The sequence below is a fragment of the Balaenoptera musculus genome, chromosome 8, assembly GCF_009873245.2.
Source record: "Balaenoptera musculus isolate JJ_BM4_2016_0621 chromosome 8, mBalMus1.pri.v3, whole genome shotgun sequence".
In the NCBI taxonomy this organism is placed as follows: Eukaryota; Metazoa; Chordata; class Mammalia; order Artiodactyla; family Balaenopteridae; genus Balaenoptera; species Balaenoptera musculus.
In genome coordinates, this window is record NC_045792.1 from 106913032 (window position 1) to 106935051 (window position 22020).

General features: G+C 45.9%; 1 protein-coding gene across 5 annotated transcripts in view; it reads left to right on the forward strand.

The window, feature by feature from the left end:
• Positions 1-22020, forward strand: part of PPFIA1 (PTPRF interacting protein alpha 1) — a 95445-nt gene that overhangs the window by 24928 nt on the left and 48497 nt on the right. For 4 of the 5 annotated variants that reach the window (XM_036859630.1, XM_036859631.1, XM_036859632.1 and 1 more), the window contains exons 3-9: positions 14416-14517; positions 15040-15204; positions 15639-15713; positions 16070-16171; positions 16394-16615; positions 18977-19123; positions 20541-20675. In XM_036859630.1, the coding sequence (XP_036715525.1) occupies positions 14416-14517; positions 15040-15204; positions 15639-15713; positions 16070-16171; positions 16394-16615; positions 18977-19123; positions 20541-20675 (948 nt within the window). Of the gene's footprint in view, positions 1-14415; positions 14518-15039; positions 15205-15638; positions 15714-16069; positions 16172-16393; positions 16616-18976; positions 19124-20540; positions 20676-21570; positions 21646-22020 lie in introns of all 5 variants that reach the window. The other variant, XM_036859629.1, reaches the window with a different exon arrangement.

Here is a 22020-nt window from a genome sequence, read left to right on the forward strand (position 1 = left end):
TATAAATACCCCTTCATTCTAGCCACACCAGTCTTTTTGCTCCCCTTCCCTCACACCTTGGCCTACACAATTCCCTTCTCGTGGAGTCCCTTTCCCGCTCCCTTTTTTCAAAACCCCACCTGTCTCTCGAGGCCGAGGTCAACCCTGTGAGGTCTGTTCTCACACCTCCAGTTCCTACTGGGATTCAGGGTCTGTCCCATCTCTAGGAGAAGATGGCGTCTGATGCCTGGGGCCGGTTTTACTTTTTATTCCTTTTACCTTTTCTTCAGCTTTTAAAAATGTCATCAGCTTGAAGAAAAACAACAGATAAAGTAGTAGGATTGGGTATATATCAAGGTCATTCTTGAGGGGGGCAAAAGAAATCACAGAAAGATATCCTTTTATGTAGCTGCCCTCTTTCTTTCCACGCGATGATGGTGGTGAAGTTACTGGTTGACTGTAACAGTCCCTTCCTTTTCACTAACTGCTGAGTGATTTTTTTCTTGTCCCCCCCATCTTTCCTTCTCTCCACCCCCCTCCACACCTGTTTCAAGTCTTCGATCCTCTGCTTACTAACATGTGGCCTTGGTTTTGATACTTACTGTGTTATCTTCCCCTGAAGATAACATATCATCTATATTGAGTTCTCAGTCCCAAGCCACTTATTAACCGAGTGACCTTTGCACTTCACTAACCTGCCTGGGCCTGTATTATAATTTGTAAAATGAGGTAATTATGAGTACCTTACTGGGTGGCTGAGAACAAAATGTGATAAAATATGTGAAAATACTTTGAAAACCATAAAGCAGCAAACAAAAATAGCGCTATTGCCATTAATATTTACATCTCCATGTACTTAGAATAGCACCTCAGAAATTGCTGGTGTTGTCCAGCTGGTGTTGTCCGGGGCTACTCATCCTTAAGCCTGTGTTTCTATCCTACTAAGCTTACTCGAGCCACAGAGGAACCCTAATAAAGTACCTTCAGTTATGGTTTTGTAGCTGGCCTTTGATTCATTCTCAGGTGTCTTCTTGTTAAATTAGAGGGTAAAACGGTTGTAACAGGGGGCTCTTGTGAGACTGGTTTGCAAGACATGAATACACAGACCCACAAAAGGTTAAGAAGGTTACAAAGTAGTAATATTTGCTGTCAGAGGTAGTATGTTACTGATTTGTTTCCGTACATAGCTATTGCCTGAACACTGGTGTGTTGCCAGACTCTTTGGGGGGCTGGGGTTTCAGTAGTGAGGGGCACGTCTTTCCCCCGAGTAGACTGGGGTCCGTGCAGTGAAGCGGTGGCGGAGGCCTGGGGGAGCCTAAGCGGGAGATGGGTGGTCAAGCCCAGCCCGTGACCCCGTGTTCAGCCTGCGGGAGGGTGTGGGGCTGGGCCGGCAGGTCAGCAGGTGGGGAAGGAGGACAGTGATGGGGGTGTGGCCCTGACACAGTGTGGGGATGGTCCTTAACACGGGGGTGGGAGGAGAACGGTTGACAAAGGCCTTGAGGGTGTGGCTCCCGGGGAAGTGGTGACCAGGAGCAGAGCTGGTTGCCTGACAGCTTCTGGGGGAGGGTGGTGATGGACGGGCAGACTCTGGACGGGCAGAGGGGCGGGCAGAGGGGCGGCCCTGCAGGCAGCGGAGACATTTTGTTGACAATCAACCCTTTATCTGTATCATTTCCACCAATCAGCTTTGTGGTCTTCTAGTAGGCAGTGTCATTCTTGTTATGAAAACTGCATGACAGAGAATCAAAAGCCTTTTTCAAGTTCATTTGTACTTATTACTTTCAGCCTTAGCTATATGGCCTTAAACACTGCAGCATTTGTGTTTCTTTGACTTGCCAGCAGATTTTCAGGAAATGCTATAAATGTAGCCGTAGATACTCTGAGACTACTCATTCTTAAACTTGTATTTCTATTGACTAGGCAGAGTGGAGCTGGAAGAGGAAACCCCTAATAAAGTACTTTCAGTTATGGTTTTATACCGAGACCTTTGATTCACTCCGAGATATCTGTCTTCCATCTGGTGTATCAGGAAAGCAGCCCGCTCGGTTGTCCTTGGTCTCCTGTGTGCTGAGGCTTGAGCTTTCGGTCGCGATCCCCCGTGTCTGTTAAAAGGCGGCCACGATTCCCCATAATTGTTTCTTGAGTTCTTTCAGAGTCACATTGTAGCTTTAGAGCAGAGTCAGGTGCAGTGTTAGCTGACCCTGTTGCGTGTCAGAGAGCTGCTCTTCAGTAGTACCTGCTGGGAATTTGGTGGAAATTTCTCTTCCTGTCGACAGTGCAGTCTCACAGGGCAACAGAGTAGGTTCTGTCTTATAACCCTTTCTGTGCAGTTGTGTTTGCTGATACTGTGAGGGCCCTGGAAGGTGGGGTCCGAAGGCTCCCACACCTAATTTAACACATCGAGGATGTTCTAAGTTAATAAAGGTCATGAAGTAATTTCACAGAGTGCTTAATCACATGTAAAAGAGTTGATTGTGGCTTTTTGGTTTTTTTTTTTTTTTTGCAAAATAGGGGTGCTACTAGGAGCTAATGACAAGCCTGAAATATTCTAAAATTGTGACTAAATCAGAAAAACCAGGAGCACACCATAAGGTTTTTCAGGAGACTTGCTAAGCTGTAAACTGTACGGCAGTTCCCGAGCGGTGCCGAGGAGAGCAGCATGATGTCATCTTACTAGAGGAGTGGAGATGTTCCTCAGGTGTGCTGTCCTTTCCGCAGGAGGGCATTGGCTTCCTTCTCAAATTCAGCGTGCCTCAAACCCTGAGGGCACCCTCCCATCACTCCCAGACATTTCTCTGTCCCATGGTTTTTTGGGGTTTATTTATTTATTTAATTTATTTATTTATGGCTGTGTTGGGTCTTCGTTTCTGTGCGAGGGCTTTCTCTAGTTGCGGCAAGTGGGGGCCACTCTTCATCGCGGTGCGCGGGCCTCTCATTATCGCGGCCTCTCTTGTTGCGGAGCACAGGCTCCAGACGCGCAGGCTCAGTAGTTGTGGCTCACGGGCCTAGTCGCTCCGCGGCATGTGGGATCTTCCCAGACCAGGGCTCGAACCTGTGTCCCCTGCATTGGCAGGCAGATTCTCAACCACTGCGCCACCGGGGAAGCCCCTCTGTCCCATGTTTTGATGGTGCCACCATTGCCAGGAGGCTGCAGCAGGACCACCAGTGGTTCTGGAGCTCGGCTGTGGGAGTGACGGGGCAGTGAGCCACCTGGTGTCCTGCCCCTGGAGTGCGCCGTGTTGCTTTCTTAACGTAGGTGCTCGGGGATGCCCACGTGGTGGTTGGCGTCGGTGATTCCCAAATGGCTCCCCAGAAGGTGCACCACTGTTGTCCCAGCAAGGAGAAGAAAACATAGTTAAAGGATCTCTCAGAAATGTTTTAAGTCCATGTGATGTGACTGTAGGTAGAATATAAGCATATTAGATATAATAACTTAGCATGCAACTAGAATAAGTAGTTTTATCTATTTATTTTCATAAATATGTAGGACTGAGCCTGAGTCAGAGTTGGCTGTTTAATCTGCATTCCTGAAAGTGTATGTTAAAATGGCCAAAAAACTTTTGGCAGTTGTCTTAATGGGAAACTAGGGGGATTGAATTTTACTTGAAATTGCCTTACATTTGGGCATGTATGCTATATATGTAATATTTAAATAAATAATTTGGATATTCAGGTAAATAATCATAGGTTTGTGATTATTTTTACTGTTATATAATAGCATAATATTTTAATTTGCCCTTTATTGCCATGGGGAGGTTAGAAAAGGCAAAGATTCTAAGTGGAGAAATTGTGGTGACATTTGAACAAAATAAATGCTTTAAAAAAATTTTTTTTGCAAATAATGTTTTATGTTTAAAAAGTAGTAATGCAGTCCTCACCTTGCCCAGGACTGTGAAGGTGACCATGCAGGCTGAACCTGTGCAAGCAGTCTTCATCACCAGTGGACATAAGTATAGTTGTTGTGATCTTTACTTCTTTTTGTCAGGACATCAAAACCCTGTAAATTATAAAATATACAAAGAGATGTCAAAAGCAGTGAAACTAACATTTCTTTAGTAAGCTGTAATTTATAACATTAGAAACACTGAGAATTAAATTACATAACCCTTTGACCCAGCAGGTCTGTTTCTAGGTGTGTACCTTAGAGCAATACAATAGCTCCTTTTTACAATATTTTAAATTATAATCTGTGCTATCATAAAATTATATCCATTTAAAAATCTACCTGAACACATGATTTTAAGAAATCAGTACAATACCCTAATTGTAATATAAAGTGAATTTTAAAAAACAGTTTACAGTAGAGTATTTTGTTATGTAAATGTTTGGGCAGACTGCACTAGAAGACATAAGTCAGGTGTTTGTGTTCCAGCTAACGGATGTTTCGGTTTAAGAGATGATGATCCGAAGCCATTCTATAGAAAAGGATAGGAATGTCAAGATGTATCAGGATAAGTGAAAAACAGACCAATCTCACTTGTATTTGATCCAAGAAAAATAAATAACAGTAACTGAAATAAGGAAAATGTGCCATTCGTGTTACAGATTGTCAGGACGTGTAATAACCTCACAAACAAGCTGAGCCTTCTTTGTAAGAGAAATGTCAGCGTAGTTCCCTGGCCGTGAGAGGGTCGGGGGAGCGAAGGAGCGCTCTGGAGAACGTGTTACCTCTAGCTCACACCAGGTGCCCGGGCTTGCATTCGGTGTCTCACATAGAAAAACGTTTTGGAGACTTTTATGTGATAGGCGAGAGGGAAGGAGGATGGATCCAAAAAAGAAAAATTGACACCGAGGTTTAATAACACCCAGGATGGCGGGACTATAGGAAACATGTTTTCACACATTGCTGGCCCGTGAGGAACAATTTAACAGTATATTTTAAAATTATCAATATCCTTTGACTCAGAAATTCTCAGATTATCCCACAGATATATTTGGCACACGTGCGAAATGATATATGTGCAGGATTATTTGTTGCCATGTTATTTGTAATAGCAGAAGATTGGAAACACAAACAAATGTCCATCAGCAAGTGAATAAAAAATAAAATTAGGGCTTTTGAATTCATTGGTATATGCAATCATTGCAGCTATAAAAAAGGAAGAGGACATCATGAACTGATACGGAAACATCTTCAGGTTATATCCTTAACTGAAGAAAAGCAAGGGGAAATGGATGTATTTATTGGCATATATATATATATATATATATAAAATTCTAGATAAGCAAGAAACCCATGACTTTAATTACCTATTGTGTGGAAGAGCAAACTGGGCTGGAAGGGAGACTTTTCTTATGTATACCTTTATTACTGTTTCAAAAATATATATATTTTTTGAAGGTTTGTGTTAAAAAAGCTCTGTCCTAAGCCCCCTTCCATTGCTGCTGCTATTACTGTTTTTTAAGAGTTTGTTACAGCTGAAAAGAAACATCTCTGTGGAAATATGGACTTTACGCTGTTCCTAATGATGGTTTAGACAGTCAAGGTCAGACAGGCAGTTTCTGGTCTCATACTTTGAAGACAGTTGCTTTATGATTCAGTAATGTCTTGGCACATGCATAGATCTATGAAATGAAATATTTGAAGATGAAAACTGCTTTATACTCTAGTAAGCATGAGTAGTGCTGAAAACCACATAACCGGCTTTATTGGGAAGTTTGAAACATTATATAAATATAAACTGGATGTTAACATACTTCACATTGTGTTCTCATTTTGTTATTTTCCAGTGTTTTAGAACTCAGAAGGTACTCACTCCTATTTGAATGAAGGATTTCTGCCCTTGATTTTTTTGCTTCATTGGTTTGATTCTACCTCAACCCTCAGGCTCAGTTTTTTAAATTTAATTAGAATGTTTTCGCCTGTGATATTTCACTAACATTATACACTTGTTTCTAAAACATATGAAATATGCATTCATACTTATATTTCAGGTTGTTTTGAAATACACATGTGCATTTATTTTTCAGATTGTCTTGACTAATTGTAAGAAATGATGTGTGTTTAAATACTGAAATGCTAATAACAACCAGAAACATTTTGGTTTGGTCTTTAGCAGAAAGATAAAAATATGTGAAGCAAAACTTATAATTACTGTCCATGAGGGAATCCCAATTTTTGCCTAAAAGAAAATACATTCCAGAGAAGAAAGGAGTGATGGCTAAGATAGCTGGATATTTAAATTGGAATTTAGAAACAGAAATGGAACAATTCACTCATTTACATTGTGAAGAAATATGTCTACTGCTTGGTATGCCCACAAACCAAAGTATAAATCCACATAAAAACTTGTGCAGGAATGTTCATAGTAGCGTTATTCATGATAGTTAGAAAGCACAAGCAACCCAGATGTCCATTAACCAGTGAATGGATAAACAAAATGTGCTACATCCACATAATGGAATTATTATTGAGGCACAAAAATGAATGAAGCACTGACACACACTGCAACATGGATGAACCTTGAAAACATTACACTGAGTGAAAGAATCCAGACACAAGAGGATAAATATTGTACAAGTCCGTATGTGTGGAACATCCAGAATAGGCAAGTGCCTAGAGACAGAAAGCAGACTGGTGGCTGCCGGAGGTTGGAGGCAAGGGGTAACTCGGAGTGACTCCTAATGGGTCTGGGTTTCTTTGGGGCAGAGAGGCACAGCAGCCCAGGCGGAGGAGGCGGCGGCAGCGGCCAGTCTAGGAGATCCAAATGTGAGGTCGAATTAGCAGGCCCAGCAGTTGGCAAACATGGAGGAAAAGGAGGGAGGCCACGTGGTCTCCTCTACTCTGGGGGCCAGGAGGAAGATGATGAAGTCCTGGAAGACAGCCGAGTGGAGGTGCATGGTGGGCAGTTGGACAGTGGCCCAGCGTCGGGGGTGGAAGCCTGACACAGGTCAGACAGGCATGGTGTGTAGGGTGAACAGGGGACCTCGGGCAGAGCCCCAGGAGCACCAGCCGTTATGAGATGAGCAGAGAACAAGGGACCAGGACAAGGGGGAGGAAAGTGGGAAGGAGGGGTCAGATGCTCCCCCGTAGGACGGGTTAGGTGAGCCCTGAAGCTGGACTGGGTTCAGTGGAGACCAGGGTGGTGCTGGTGTGTCAGCCAGAGCTCGTTCAGTGAGGCTGGAGGCTGAGGCCGCCTCGCAGTGGTGAGTAGGAGAGCAGAAGAAAGAATTAGAGACTGAGATACGGTGACTTTGGGGGCAAGTATCTGGACAGGTTACGTCCACGTAGGCGGCCTGTATTCTGCTCGTGCCCTGTAGTTTTAACATTGTTTAGAAAGGAAAAAGGAAGTGAAGATTGGCCTTTTTTTTTTTTTTTAAATAAGTTGGGCTAATGATTTCATTCTTTTTATTTTAATTTTTAAATTTATTATTATTATTTTTTTGGCTGCGCCACATGGCTTGTGGGATCTTAGTTCCCTGACCAGGGATTGAACCCAGGTCCCGGCAGTGAAAGCACTGAGTCCTAACCACTGGACTGTCAGGGAAGTCCCTGGTCTTTTTTTTTTTTTTTTTTTTTTTAAAAACAAAGCGAGTACGTACTTAATTGAAATTAAACAGGAATATAAGTTAAAAAGAAAGACTCATTTCCAGCCCACTTTCCCATCCATAGTGGATAATCTGCATTAGCAGTTTGGTGGGTGTCCATCTATATTTTATATAAGAAATACAAGTTTGTGTTTGCTTTTAACCAAATTGAGATCGCATTGCAATGCTGCTCTGCGCCATGTTTTGTTAGGTTCACAGTATACAATCTCGATTGCTTAATTGCCAAATGCTAAGTATGAGCATAAATTTTGTCAGTATCTATTCTTAGAAACGAGAAAAAATAAATCAGATATATTGGGACTTTTGAACTGCTTATGCATTTTGCTCTGTTGCTTGCAAATGATCAGTGATTGAAAATCCAGTGCTATTGCATTCACGGCTTTAAATATGGCTAGTGAGTTCATGACTCAGATTTTGCAAAGGTGTAAAGTTTGTCTTTTTTCCTTCTGAGTGTCCCTCTGTCCTTCTTCTCCCATCATTAGGTCGCAGTATAAATAGATAGTTATACATAACCTTTCCAAGCATATTTTAATCAACACATTAGAGTTTCAAATATGATTTGCTGATTCATTTTAATGTATAAACTTCTAATTTTCTTTCAGTTCAAAATTTGACATGCTTTTAAACATAAGACTGTGGCAAATATCAATAGCTTCTGTCAGAAGATAAACTAAGTCAGTTCTGCAAGTCAGTTTTACAGGTGTTCATTTTGGTTTGCTAAAAATTAGACCCCATTTCCATTCTTTATTATACTTCGTATCCCTACAGTAAGAGGACATATACTTTTTGCCTCCAGCGAAGCTTTAGTCTTGTTTCAGCAGGTTAGCAAAAATAATGAAACGTAACTTAAAAATAAAACAGAGCTATTGGTGGAGATTATAGAGAATAGAAGATGTAGAACTGTAACACGGGTGGTCAGGTAAAGAACACGGGAAGGGGGTCGGGACCACGTGAGGGTAGGAAGTGACCAGACCCTGCTGCTTCCCACTTCCCTTGGTGTCTGGGAAGAGAGAATGGTCATCGCTTCTAGAACCAAATGTTGCATCTGATCCATAGGACTTACTTTTTTTTTTTTAATAAATTGGTTTATTTTTATTTATTTATTTTTGGCTGTGTTGAGTCTTCGTTGCTGCACGTGGGCTTTCTCTAGTTGCGGCGAGCGGGGGCTACTCTTCATTGCAGCGTGCGGGCTTCTCATTGCGGTGGCTTCTCTTGTTGTGGAGCACGGGCTTTAGGCGCGTGGGCTCAGTAGGTGTGGCTTGCGGGCTGTAGAATGCAGGCTCAGCAGTTGTGGCGCATGGGCTCAGTAGTTATAGCTCGAGGGCTCTAGAGCGCAGGCTCAGTAGGTGGCACACGGGCTTAGTTGCTCTGTGGCATGTGGGATCTTCCTGGAGCAGGGCTTGAACCCGTGTCCATTGGCAGGCGGATTCTTAACCACTGCGCCACCAGGAAAGTCTCTTGATCATGGGCGTTGTTCAGTCATGTCTGGTTCATGTAATCTGATCCTTTTATCTAGATCCAGAAATGATAAGTATCGGCATTTTCAAACATTATGTGAAATCAAGTTCTTAAATTGATTTTAGTGGTTGACCGCTCGTCTCAGTCCTAGAAAATGTCAAATGGAAATACCAATCTGTATTGTGCAGACTTATATTTTAAACTGAAAATATTCCAGTGATTGTTGTATCTGTTCAGTTTCAAAGAATACTTCAAACTTTAATTACAGTAAATAGAATGTCACTTTTAACTGGCTTACAGTACTTTTTAAACAAACATTTTTTTCTAAAGAGAAAAAAATTTAGATGCTGACAATTAGGTTCCTATCATGGTAGAAGAGTAGATCGTTTATTGCACATATTTGGGATTTATTCAGGCTCTACTAGTTTTTTCTGCAATGATAATACAAACACAGTGCACATATGAACATGCTTTTGGAATCTTAAACTTTGGAATTTCCTGTCTAATGTTTATCTAAACTCCTAAGTTTAAATTTGCTTTGATACTTTTTCAGTTGAATTCTTTTGAGCAAAGAGAAAGGTTTTTCTTTAAGGAGTAAAAATAATTGTGAAGTTCTGTAAATTTGTTTTCTACCATATTCAAAGCAGTATATCATAGAATGGTTTTAGCTGTTGAATTTATTGTAAGAAACACTTACATTTAGCCAAAATGATGGGAATTAAATATTCTCTTAATAGGTGAATGAAGACAGTTTGGAGCTATTAGGAAAAACTTAAGGAAACTTTGTATGTAAAAGGCATAGGCTTGCTTCTGGTGATGAAAGAGTTAAAGGAAAAGTGAATATGGAAAAAGGCTTGCATATGGAAGTGGGGCTAGATGGTGGTCCCTTCTATTTCCAAGGTGGGTGAATCTGTGAATCGCTAATTCCTCGTAGCCAGCGTGTATTGGAGTTTTCAAGCTCCTCCCACCCCCGCCCCCCCCCCACAGACTTGCAGTGTGCGCTTGTTATGCTTTGATGCCATATTTCATTTAAAGGCAGTGAAATGTATTCATGATAGATAGTAGGACTTTGAAAAATAAAACACTGAAATTCAACCCTGCTGGGGCCACAGGCTGCGACCCTACCACCTTGTTGTGGTCCTTCGCCCTTCCCACGTCTCCCCTGTCGTCTTTACCCACGGAAATTCCGTGGTCCATTATCATCACACTCACACATACACACACACCACACCCTACCTCACCGTACTCGGAAACCTGCTCCCGTTAAGTCCGTTCCCCGTCCGTGGGTGTCGCTGGCAGCCTGCAGTGGACCCAGGTGCCCACGGTCATGGTACTGGTGTCCGACCCCCTCTCTGCTCAGTGGCTACTTGGTGCCCTCCCCTCCTCCCCTCCCCAGTGCACCGCATGCACCCTTCCACTCAATGCAAAGGCATCTGTTTTCTCAGAGAGTTTGGAAGAAATTAGAAGAGGACTTGCAGAAATTCCCACCACACATCTCCCTGTGTGTCTGGATCTGTGCCTACGTATTCGACTGCCTTTCCCTTGACTGTGGGTGAGCTGGGCGCCCCGGGAAAGGCACCCTCTGCACGGGCCCAGCTGACTGATCTGCTCTCGGCTGCTCGGGTGGTGGCCATTGGCTCCCACCTCTCCCCTGGCTTCTGGCCGTCAGCATGCGAGCCCCCCGTCCCCTCCTGCGGCAGGGCTTTCTTGACCCCGGGTGTCCTTTAACCCCTGCCCTATTTCCCTTCTGCTCTGAACTCAGAGTCCCTCAGAAGAATGAGTGTGTGCTCACTGCCGTCCTCCTCCTCCTCCTCCTCCCATCCTCTGTCGCCCTCTGTCCAGCCAGGCTGTCGGCCCTGCCAGGGCCCCCGACCTGCTCTGGTCATGGTCACCGCTGGCCTCCATTTCAGCAGACCCACCCACCAGGGGCCGGTCAGATGACTCCCGCTCCCAGCAGCTGCTGACCCTGGTGACCACTGCTTCCGGAGCACCGGGCTCCGAGGTGTTCCCCTTCCCTCCTGGCCCTCCCCGGCCACCCTTGCTGACGCCTCTCGTTTCCCAGCCGTCCAGCGTTAGCTTCTCACAGGGCTCAAGCCTCATCGTATATCGCCCACACTCAGTGCCTTGTTGGTCCGCGTGGAATGAGATCCCTCTCCCACCTCGGCCAGCATCCCCGAGAGGTCCAGACCAGGAGGTGCAGCTCCGCCTGACAGCCTTAGAACCTCTCCCGTTAAGCTCGTCCGAAACTGAGCTTGTAGACCGCCCTTCCAAGCCCGCTCTTCCCGTAGACTTTCCCTCTCAGGGAGTGGGGCCTGCATCCTTCCCTCGCTCCTGCCAGAACCCTTGGGGTCGTCCTGGACCCTTCTTTCTCTCCGACTTGTTGGATCTGTCAGCAAATCCTGCTGGCTCTACTCTCCAGCGCGCCCTGCCCCCCAGCCCCCCGCGGTGTGCTCACTCGCCTGGCCCTTCCTGCACTGTCCCAACGCCAGGCTGCCTCCCCACATGTGGCCTCACCCTCTTACAGGCTCTTCTGAACACAGCATCCAGAGGACCCTTTGGAAGCTGATGACGGCCACAGCAGGGGGCACATGGGATCCTTGCGTTTCGCCCTGAGAATTCTTTTATGTTCTGCGTCTCTCTAGTCTTGGTCTCGGGTCAGACCCTCGCTTCTCCCCGGGGTTCTTGCTGTGGCCTCAGCTGGTTTTTCACTCTTTTAACCTGCTCCAGCCCAGCTTCGGCCCTGCTCCCGGGGACCTTTGTTTACCCGGCAAACCCATTTTGAGCACATCCTTTGCGTCAGGCACTGCCTGGAACTTTGAGCAGTCTTGCCCCTTCCCTGTTCAGGGCCCTCAAAGTCTGTACATAGACAGCTCCCAGAGCCTTCAGGATGAAGCACAGACGCCTTACGGGTGCGCGGGACCGTCACAGTCTAGCCTCTGCCCACCTCCAGCCTCACCTTTCTCCTGCCTGCGGATGCCCTTCTCCACCTCCAGTGCCTGTACTTTCGTGATGAGGCTCTTGCCAGCTGGACAGCTGGGTCCTGCTTGCCACTCAGTGCAGGCGCCATCCCGGCAGCCAGCCCGTGGACACGTGCGCCCACCTCCCATCCGAGGTGGCTTCCACTCTGCTCCACGGTGGCCTGGGGGACTCTCATGCAGAGCACGGACTGCACGGGGGTCGTTGCTCGCTTGCCTGTCTGTTCTGTAGGAGCGCCCGGGTGGCGGTCAGGCTCGCCTCCCGGTGTTCAGCCAGACTAGGTGCGCAGCCATTTCTCGGATGCATTGTGACTTCCAGTTAGGATGGCAGCATAAACTCATGCTTTGACATATCTCTTCTCCAGACCCAGCAGCGAAAAGATAAATTTAAACAGAGAAACATGAACCAGAAAATATGGCCAGGCCCCCAAAAAAGAAAAATACCCTTAAGGATAGAAATGGGATACCCAGTGTGGGGAGCTTGAGCTGGCTTGATGCCCTGGCCTGCGGTGCTCCAGGCCCTGAGCTGGTGGGGGCACAGGAGACATGGCTCCCGTGGGTTACGGTGATAGGAACCAAAGTGTTGAGGCGAATTAGAACTAGATTCAGACTCACTTTCTGAAGCTGGGATTGGCCTCAGTGTATAGAGGCCAACTGCCCTCTATACATGGGGGCTTTATAGGAAGTTGTGGGCCCGGGGAGGGTAGAAAGCAATACCTGGAAGGCACGGCCCTGTCTGGTGGTTGGTTCTCTAAGAGGATCTGCACTGTAATGGAAACAGGCGCCAGGGGCGCTCGGTCACCATGGAAACGTAGTTCTGGCCTGAGGCCTTGGGAGGCTCAGAGGGGCAACCACAGGACCCTAGGCTGGGTGGGGGGAGGTCGGCACCAACAACATCACCTCCTACTCGAGGGGAGCTGGAACCCAGGTCCCACAACACGAAGATCTCACACTGAGAGACCCTCCCAGAGCCAGCTCCTTACGCCGCCGTGCCTTTACTCCATCTGAGATTCGCGGATGGGACCTGGCAAAACTGTCAAAGAAGTGTGCTTCAGATGCTTCAGACCTGAGCTAACATCCATGAAAAGCAACTAGAAATCATAAGACAAGAAGAGACAAAAATGAAACAAGAGCAGGAGGGCCTGGCCAAAAAACAATTTGAAATCTAGTCAGTGAAAAAAATGTTAGGACGATAAACTTTGGACTGGACATAATCAAAGACAGATTTAGTGAATTGGCATTTTCTTCATGAAACTGACTCAGATTGCAGTGCAAAGGGGGACGGTGTGATCAAAGAAAAATCCAGGGCCCTGAATTCAGACAAGCTTAGAGCCAGCCCTGCCTTTGACCCTCACGTGTAGTAACTGCCTCTCAGCCTAGGCTAGTCTGAGTCAGGCTTTCTCTCACCTGTAGCAGGAAGAGTGTTTCTCATACAGGATCTTAGTAATTAGAAGGAAACCTCTCCCTGATGTTAGGCATTAGATGATCTGACAGTCAGCTAGTTATTTACCAGAGGAATCAGCTATTCAGTATAATTAACATGGGCACATCTGAAAGAAATCTCAGAAACTCAGGAAGGGAAACGAGCTTGCTGGGAGGGCATGGAGAGGAGACATAGTCCACGTGGCTGCCCCGCCCTCCCTGCTTCCCAGCCATAAAGCCCAGTGCCGATGCTGCCGGCCAGGTCTCTGAAGATGTATCTTCAGAATCTTTGTCAGGTTTGAAGACACATTGGATTATTTTCTCTCCAGCGTTACTGGGATGTCTTCGTGTTTGCAGGTCTGCGCTGAAGTACTGAAGTAAAGAGTTGTTCACATTCTGTAGCTGATTGATGCTCTCAGGAGCAGCCTTGTCTCCAGAGAGCACCGTGTATACGTGTGTGTGCGCGCGCACCTGTGTAAATTGTGGTAAAATATATATGACATAAATTTACCATTTTAACCAGTTTATTGACTGGCTGGATGACTTCAGTGGGGTCAGGCTAACAGACTGGCCTTGGGGTACTGTTAGCCTTTTTTCCGGGGGACACTCCAAAGCCTGGTGGCCTTCTAGACCTTTTTTCTTTACTCTCCCCAGTGGTTCTAGGTCATATGTCTGTGAGTCATTTAAAAATATCTTTATCCACTTTGGTATTAGGATTTATGTTCAGGAAAATATCTTGGACTTCCCTGGATCTTGAGAAGGCAGGCTTGGATTCCCTTCCCCGCCATGTGCGTGCCAGGGTCAGGGGTGGAGGGGTGAAGGTTGGTCAGAGTTACGGTGTTCTGTGTGGTCTTGGGCTGGTCGGTGGACCCCTCGTTCTCTGGAGGGTCAGAGAGGTCCCGCTTACCTTAGGGCGGGAGTTGCCTTTGTGTGAAGCCTGGAGAGGCTTGATGGGAATTGGTCTTTAGAGACTCTCTCTCGCTCTCTTTTGTATTTATATTTATGTCTATTTACTTATTTAACTGTTTTCTAGGAGTTTGCAGCACTTACTAAAGAACTAAATGTATGCAGGGAACAGCTCCTTGAAAGAGAAGAAGAAATCGCTGAACTGAAAGCGGAAAGGAACAACACCAGGGTTAGTAGGGGATTCTCTGGGTTAACATTTGCCTCGGGGTCACGACTGGGCTCGTGTTGCTGTCTTTAAACTCAAAAGATGATCCACTCTGTCTGTTTTTAAACACATTTTCGACATTTTCCCACTGAGTGGACTGAGGTTGATCAGTTCAGGGTTCTCATACCTTGCTTGAAATTTATGATGAGAGTTAATGCAATTTTAATACATTCGAGGGGGAATTTCTCTAACTTTATTTATTTATTTATTATTTTTTGGCCACGCCGCATGGCAAGGGTGGTGGGGGTGGTCTTAGTTCCCTGAACAGAGATCGAACCCACGCTCCCTGCAGTGGAAGCGCTGAGTCCTAACCCCTGGACCACCAGGGAAGTTCTCTCTGACTTTAGACGGGACCGGAGGGATTTCAGACCTGTCTTCGCACGGTTTTGGCTTTAGTGTGAGATTGAAAGGAGTTATTTGCCCCAGATTCAAATATGAGATTGCAAGTGCTCCGTAAACCGTGCTCACCTTGGCCTTGCCGTGCAGCTGCTGCTGGAACACCTGGAGTGCCTGGTCTCGCGGCACGAGCGGTCCCTCAGGATGACGGTGGTGAAGCGGCAGGCGCAGTCCCCAGCAGGCGTGTCCAGCGAGGTGGAAGTGCTCAAAGCGCTCAAGTCCTTATTCGAGCACCACAAAGCCCTGGATGAGAAGGTACCGCCGCCACACGGCAGTTCCGGGTTTGTGCACGTGCTGCGCTATTTGGCGGACAACGCAGGTGTTTGTGCAACTTCAGTTGACTTTTGAGCTTCTTGAATTCTTGTAAACACAGTTTTTCTATAAGAAGCCAGAGTTCTATATGGTTAAAAAGTATTAGTTGGCATAAATGTCTCAAGGTGTATTATATTCTGTGTATCAACTGGCTGTTAAGAATTGGGTAATAGAATTTATTTAGGGTGAAATTTTTTCTCAAACTTAAAGTTTAAAGCTATTAGCAAGCAGGTTTTCTTGACATTAAGATCAACGAAAGACATTAAAGGTATTCTATTATGTTATATTACACTAACAGTCTATTAGGATAGCTATGCAGTAAGAATTAAATTAACATATATACACACACACACTAACTGAATCCCTTTTCTTTTCAGGTGAGAGAACGGTTACGAGTAGCACTTGAAAGGTGTAGTTTGTTAGAAGAAGAATTAGGTGCCACACATAAAGAGGTAAGCTTGATAAATCGTCATACAGTTTCAACTGAGGGTTCCTAATTCTTAATCCCTTCATTTTAAAAAAGTATGAAGATTGTAGTAGTAGATGTCAGATGTTATTTATCTTTCTGATTGAGGACCAGCCCATCTGGGTCATTTTAATGATTAGTAAACTAGACTTTTATTTCAGAGTTGCAGAATCTCTTTTAAGTACCCATGTCTCCAGTAGAAGGTAAATTCTGACTTTAGTGACCTGGTTATATTCAGAATGGATAACATCACCATGTATTTTCTTTTCAGTTGTGTTTTTCCAAATGGAGTTTTGCTGCCTTTACTTATTTCTTTACTCTCATTCAATTTTTTGGTTTTAGCTAATGATTCTTAAAGAGCAGAATAACCAGAAAAAGACACTAACGGACGGGGTGCTTGACATAAACCACGAGCAGGAGAACACGCCGAGTGCGAACGGAAAGGCAAGTCCCTGGTCCCCTCGGTCTGGTTCTCGTCTCACCCGTCCAGTCTGTGCACGCGTGTTGGGAACCTGTCGCCAACGCACCGCTTCGGCCTGAGCGGCCGAGAGAGTCATGTGAACCCACAGCGTGCAGAAGGCAGCTTTGACCTTACCGATTTCCCAGAAGTGGTTTATTTCCTCCCTCATCAAACAAGGCTGTTTAAGGGTTCTTTCCCCCCATTAGAGATCTTCTGATGGTTCTCTAAGCCACGAGGAAGACCTGGCTAAAGTGATCGAGCTCCAGGAAATCATAGACAAGCAGTCAAGAGAGCAGAGCCAGATGAAGGAGCGCCTGGCCGCCCTGTCTAGTCACGTGACAGAGCTGGAGGAAGATCTGGACACGGCCAGAAAAGACCTCATCAAATCTGAGGAAATGAACACAAAATTGCAGCGAGATGTCCGTGAAGTGAGTGACAGTCGCCATGTCAGTGTTGTCATGGGGTTGGACGTGTGGGCTGTTTTGGTTTGTCTCTTATTCTCCCAGTTACTTCAACCTTTGGATGACTGTATAAGTAAGAGCAAAACAGAACAGTGCCCTGAGACTTTGACTGGCTGCTTCCCTATTTCTGTGTCAAGGTCTTTAAAGGTAAGGGAGGCCTGGTCCAGCTGGTCCTTTGGCAGCAGAACGGACACGAAGCCGGCCTCTCCTACTGTGCTGCTGTGACTGTAATGCCCTGGGTGTGGACTCCTCATTTCTATAAGTTCTAGGCTGTCGAACGTATCCTGATAATGCTCAGATTTCCTTCTGATACACTTGAGCGAGTGCGGTTACATCTGTGGTGCTAGTTCTCTCAGAGAGACACGAGCATGGGCTGTGGGCTCTGCCAGGGCGGCATTATTGGCTGTGTTTCTAGTTTTCTGATGTTCCGCTCCTTGAGGGGAATGTACGATATTGATATTGGTGGTCAGACAGAGTGGCATTTGTTCACACTTGGGTCATCAGGCTCATGCTGTAAAAAATAACGTGGAAATGTGTGCGTTTCTGGCAGACGTTTCTGCGTGTGTCATGATTTCTGAGAAACTAGCTAGCTGTCACTGTAAAGGCAAATGAACGCTGGGTGCTTCTCTGGCTCCTCCTCCTGTTAGCGTAGCCTCTCCTTTGTAAACAGACAGCTCCTACCCACTCCCCCGCCACCCTGTGAGACCACCGCAGAGAGAACCCCTTTCACGTGTATGTAGAACAGGTGTACTTTCTGTTTAGTAGCTTGGTGTGAGTAATTTTATGTAAGAATTCAAAACAAATATTTGCATGTATTTATATAACCGATTTACATTATTCTTTGGCAACAGGAGGAGGTGAAGTGGCAGAGTTTAATATGCAGAGAATTTTGAAAAAAAATTTTTAAGACTTGCCACTTTTAATATTAAGACTTTGCTAATATTGGTTACTTAGTGAACAGGGAGGGACCTGAAGCGGATTTTTAGCTGGGGGACAGGAATTGCAGTAGCAGAAAGTTCAGGTCCTAGTTTCAGCGTTTGATACTATGTAATATAATTTTGCTTTAGAAGAATTAGGCTTTAGAAGGCTGCTTCCAGTTGTATTAAACTTTTTTTGTTTGTTTGTTTTCAATTTTATTTATTTTTGGCTGCATTGGGTCTTCGTTGCGGGCTTTCTTTAGTTTTGGCGAGCGGGGGCTACTCTTGTTGTGGTGCATGGGCTTCTCATTGCGGTGGCTTCTCTTGTTGTGGAGCACGGGCTCTATGTGCGCGGGCTTCAGTAGTTGTGGCACACAGGCTCAGTAGTTGTGGCTCGCAGGCTCTAGAGCGCAGGCTCAGTAGTTGTGGCTCGCAGGCTCTAGAGCACAGGCTCAGTAGTTGTGGCGCGTGGGCTCAGTTGTGGCTCGCAGGCTCAGTAGTTGTGGCTCTCAGGCTCGGTAGTTGTGGCGCACGGGCTTAGTTGCTCCACGGCACGTGGGATCTTCCCGGACCAGGGATCAAACCCACGTCCCCTGCACTGGCAGGCAGATTCCTAACCACTGGGCCACCAGGGAAGTCCCCAGTTGTATTAAACTTTGAGTTCTGTTTCCATTTGTTAATATTATTACTTTAATTCTGTGGTAATTGGATGAGATTTCATCCAACTTTTACCCAAGAAAATGAGGCACATATCTCAATGTTGTATCTGTTGAGAGGCTGCTCCCAGTTGTGGGTGCAGCCCACCTGTACCGTGAGCCAAACAGAGGTCCTGTCTTCCTGGCAGATACCTTCCCCTCCTGGAATTCTTGCAGTAACAGGATATTTTATTATACTTTTTTTTTTTTTTTTTTGGTAATACTATGTAGAAAAGGATGAGCTTGGTAAACTGAGTGGCCAGACATAGCATTAAGACAGATGAGTGCTGGAATTTCCCTGGTGGGCCAGTGGGTAAGACTCCGTGCTCCCAATTCAGGGGGCCCAGGTTCGATCCCTGGTCAGGGAACTAGATCCTGCACACCGCAACTAAGAGTTCACGTGCCGCAACAAAGATCCTGCATTTCGCAACTTAAACCCAGCGCAGTCAAAATAAATAAATAAATAAATATTAAAATAAAAAAATAAAAAAGACAGATGAGTGCTAATTACTTGGTGAATATTTATGATATTTGAGGTAGGTGCGTTTTCATTCACATCGGAGAAAACTGGCATGTCTATCAATTTAATTTTGAGGACAGTAATTTTATATTTGATTTGAAACTTAGGATTCAGCCCAGTTTATTCTCTCTCTGAGTGCACCCGTGTGTTACGTATTGGTTACTTCCCTTCTCTCCCTCTGAAATGCCCGATGTAGGCCATGGCCCAGAAGGAAGACATGGAAGAGAGAGTCACTACTCTAGAGAAACGCTACCTCGCAGCACAGCGTGAAGCCACCTCTGTGCACGACCTCAACGATAAACTGGAAAATGAAATTGCAAATAAGGAGTCTATGCATCGACAGGTAGTGGTTTTTATCAAATTTTGCCTGGCTTTTATTAATTAATTACTAATGAAGGGGGGAAGACCTTTTCCTGTGACTTCCACGTTGGAAATCAAGTCCCAGCGTAAAGTTTTTATGATCTTAGAATATTATGTTCAGAAGTGTGGTGTACATTGTAAATCAACTGTACTAGAATAAAGTAAATTGTTAAAAAATTGTGGGTGACTGCAATTTACAGGTTTTCATTTTTTAGGATTTGGTTTAACCATTTTGTGGAGCTACACTCCTGACTCTTTTGTTGCTTGTTAGCATTTTTACCAAAAGAGCAGAGAGTGGCGAAGAACTTCAAGGCAGCTGGCTGCCTGTTGGTAACTGGGGTCGGTGTGGTAAATGGCAGATGGAGAGACGCAGTCTGAGTGGTGAGGTTTGTGCCTCCTGTGGTCTGGGTAGCCTCACTTGCTCCTGTTTCTCTGTGGTCTCAGATAACCAAGAGTTAACCAGGGAACCAAACCTGGCTTCTGAAAAACAAACTGAGTTTGTCTGGTGTGTTATGAAGTGCATCATTGGCCCCAAAATAAAAATAAAATACTAGAAAGCCATTAAAATTTACAGTGTGGAATGCTAATTAAGAGCATTAAAATGTTCAAATTAATGACTTTAAAAGGCAGATCAGAAAATACTACGTACCATGTGCTGTTATTTTCTGAGGGTTTTAAAGCATAATCTCTTGTTTGTATATGTACATAGAGATATATGCACACAGAAAACAGAAGAAAGCTGCATGGAAACAAGTGTTAACCTCTCAGGAACTGAGCTTATAGATGTTTTAACATTTTCCCTTTTTTAAAGAAAGAAAAATCTGTCTAAATTTTCTACATTGAAAATTTTTCAGAGTAAGAGGATTTTCTAAAAGAATGACCCTACGTTTACAAAGCTAAAACTTGACCAGTATTCCCTTAGGCGCACTCTTAGCAGGTCTGGGTTTCAAAGGAGATGAAAGCTGTGTTTTGGCTTACGTGCCCGTGGCAGCCTGTTGTCAGTAGGGTTCCCTTCAAATGATGATTCTGACGATGTTTTAAGAAGCGTTAGTACTGAACCCTTCTTTCCTTAACTTGTCAGTAAGAATAAATAAGCTCCTACAGAAAACGGGTTTGCTTTAACGTATAGGAACTTGTGTGTGTGTGTGTGTGTGTGCGTGTGTGTGTTTTAAGACTTCTTTGGGGGTATTTAGGAAGAGCAGATACTTTGGCAAGAGGTGTTTTGCACATTGAAATCAAGCCCAAGAAAGTGGGTGTGCGCTCTTCACAGAAAGAAAATATTCACTGTGAAGCAGCTGCCAAAACAGCTGTGCTTCCATCAGAACTAATTTAGTAGACTATTAAAAATGGAAATGGCTGAGCCATTTGCCCCGTTTTGACGCTTTGCTCTCCCTGTGTAGACGGAGGATAAGAACCGCCAGTTGCAAGAACGCCTGGAGCTGGCTGAGCAGAAGCTGCAGCAGACCCTGCGGAGAGCGGAGACGCTCCCCGAGGTGGAGGCGGAGCTGGCCCAGCGGGTGGCCGCGCTCTCCAAGGTGCTGCCCTGGGTCTCCTCGCGGGCCAGACGCCAGAGTTTGGCCTTGAGGATGATTTGTTCATGCTCCTTATCGTTGTGGTCTTGTCAGGGCACCTAAATCCACCAAGCAGCTCAGACTTGTTTTCAGTGCTGTGCTGTTTGAGACTGGAACAGTTTTGAATGTCAGACGTTATCCCTGCTTTTGTGTCATCGCTACGTTATTTTCCCTCCAGTTTTGTCAGATGTGTTTTGTGTGTCCCCAGGGTGCTTCAGCTCAGAGTCACTGCTGCTTGGAGCTACTTAAGTCAGCAACTCCAAGGTTAGGATAGAAGCTTTGTGTAAGAGCAGGCTAGTTTTTCTCAGACATAGGAAAACCCCATTCTCTTTTGAAGACCGCCAAAGTAACTTTGTAATAAACAAGTTTTTGAGTCTTTATTCATTCGCTGGTTCAACAAATCATGGTGGGGCATGTGCAAGACCCGGTCCCTGCCCTCACGGTCCTCACCGTCCCCGGAGAGCCGGCAGATGAGAGGCGGTGTCCGGGTGATGCAGCGGCGGTGGGGGCGGCTCATCCACACGGGGGGAGGAGGCGCACGACCAGCCAACGGCCCAGCCTTTAAGGCACGGTCCTGCACTGCCAGTAGGCACTGGCCAGGCATGGAGGCGCGGGCCCTGGCCTGTGCTGGCGCATCCGTCAGGAGTTTTGTGTTGCCTGCCTGGAGCTCAGTGAGCTGCTGAGGGGGCCGGGCAGACCCAGGGTGGGCAGATGGCGTCAGGTGCTCACAGACCTTCCTTAGAGCGAGTTCATTGCTGACAGCTGTAACAGAAGCACTCTTTTTCCTTCGTGATCTGCATTTAAAGTCTCGGTTTCTTTTCTCCCCTGTCATCTCTCCTGTCCCTGGTCGGCCTTGTAGTCTGACCTTTTGTCTTCTGGAAACTCTGCCACTAAGGAAGCTAAACTGTTCGAACTCACTTCCCAGCTTAGGAAGGTAGAACGTGTACATAGCTCTTACTGTGCTTGCCGCTTCCCGCTTCCCATGCTGACTCACCCAAAGCAGTCTGAGGCTGGGGCGGAAACACAGCCCACGGGTGTGGGCCCTGGGGTGGGGGGAGCACGTCTTCTCTCACAAGTCGATCGCCAGCGCCAGTCACGCCCCGGTCACCTGCCCGAGAGGGTGGATTGCCTCGCAGTGTCACGCATGAGGCCGCGCAGGACGTGTGAGCAGATGCCAGCGCGTGCCTTCCACGGAGCACGGGGCGCGGAGTCCCACAGAGCGCGCCCTGCTTGCTGCTGCTGCGGTCGTTCCCGCGTGTTGTCAGGAAGGGGCAGCTGTGAGCTGAATTGACACCATTCTTTGCTGACA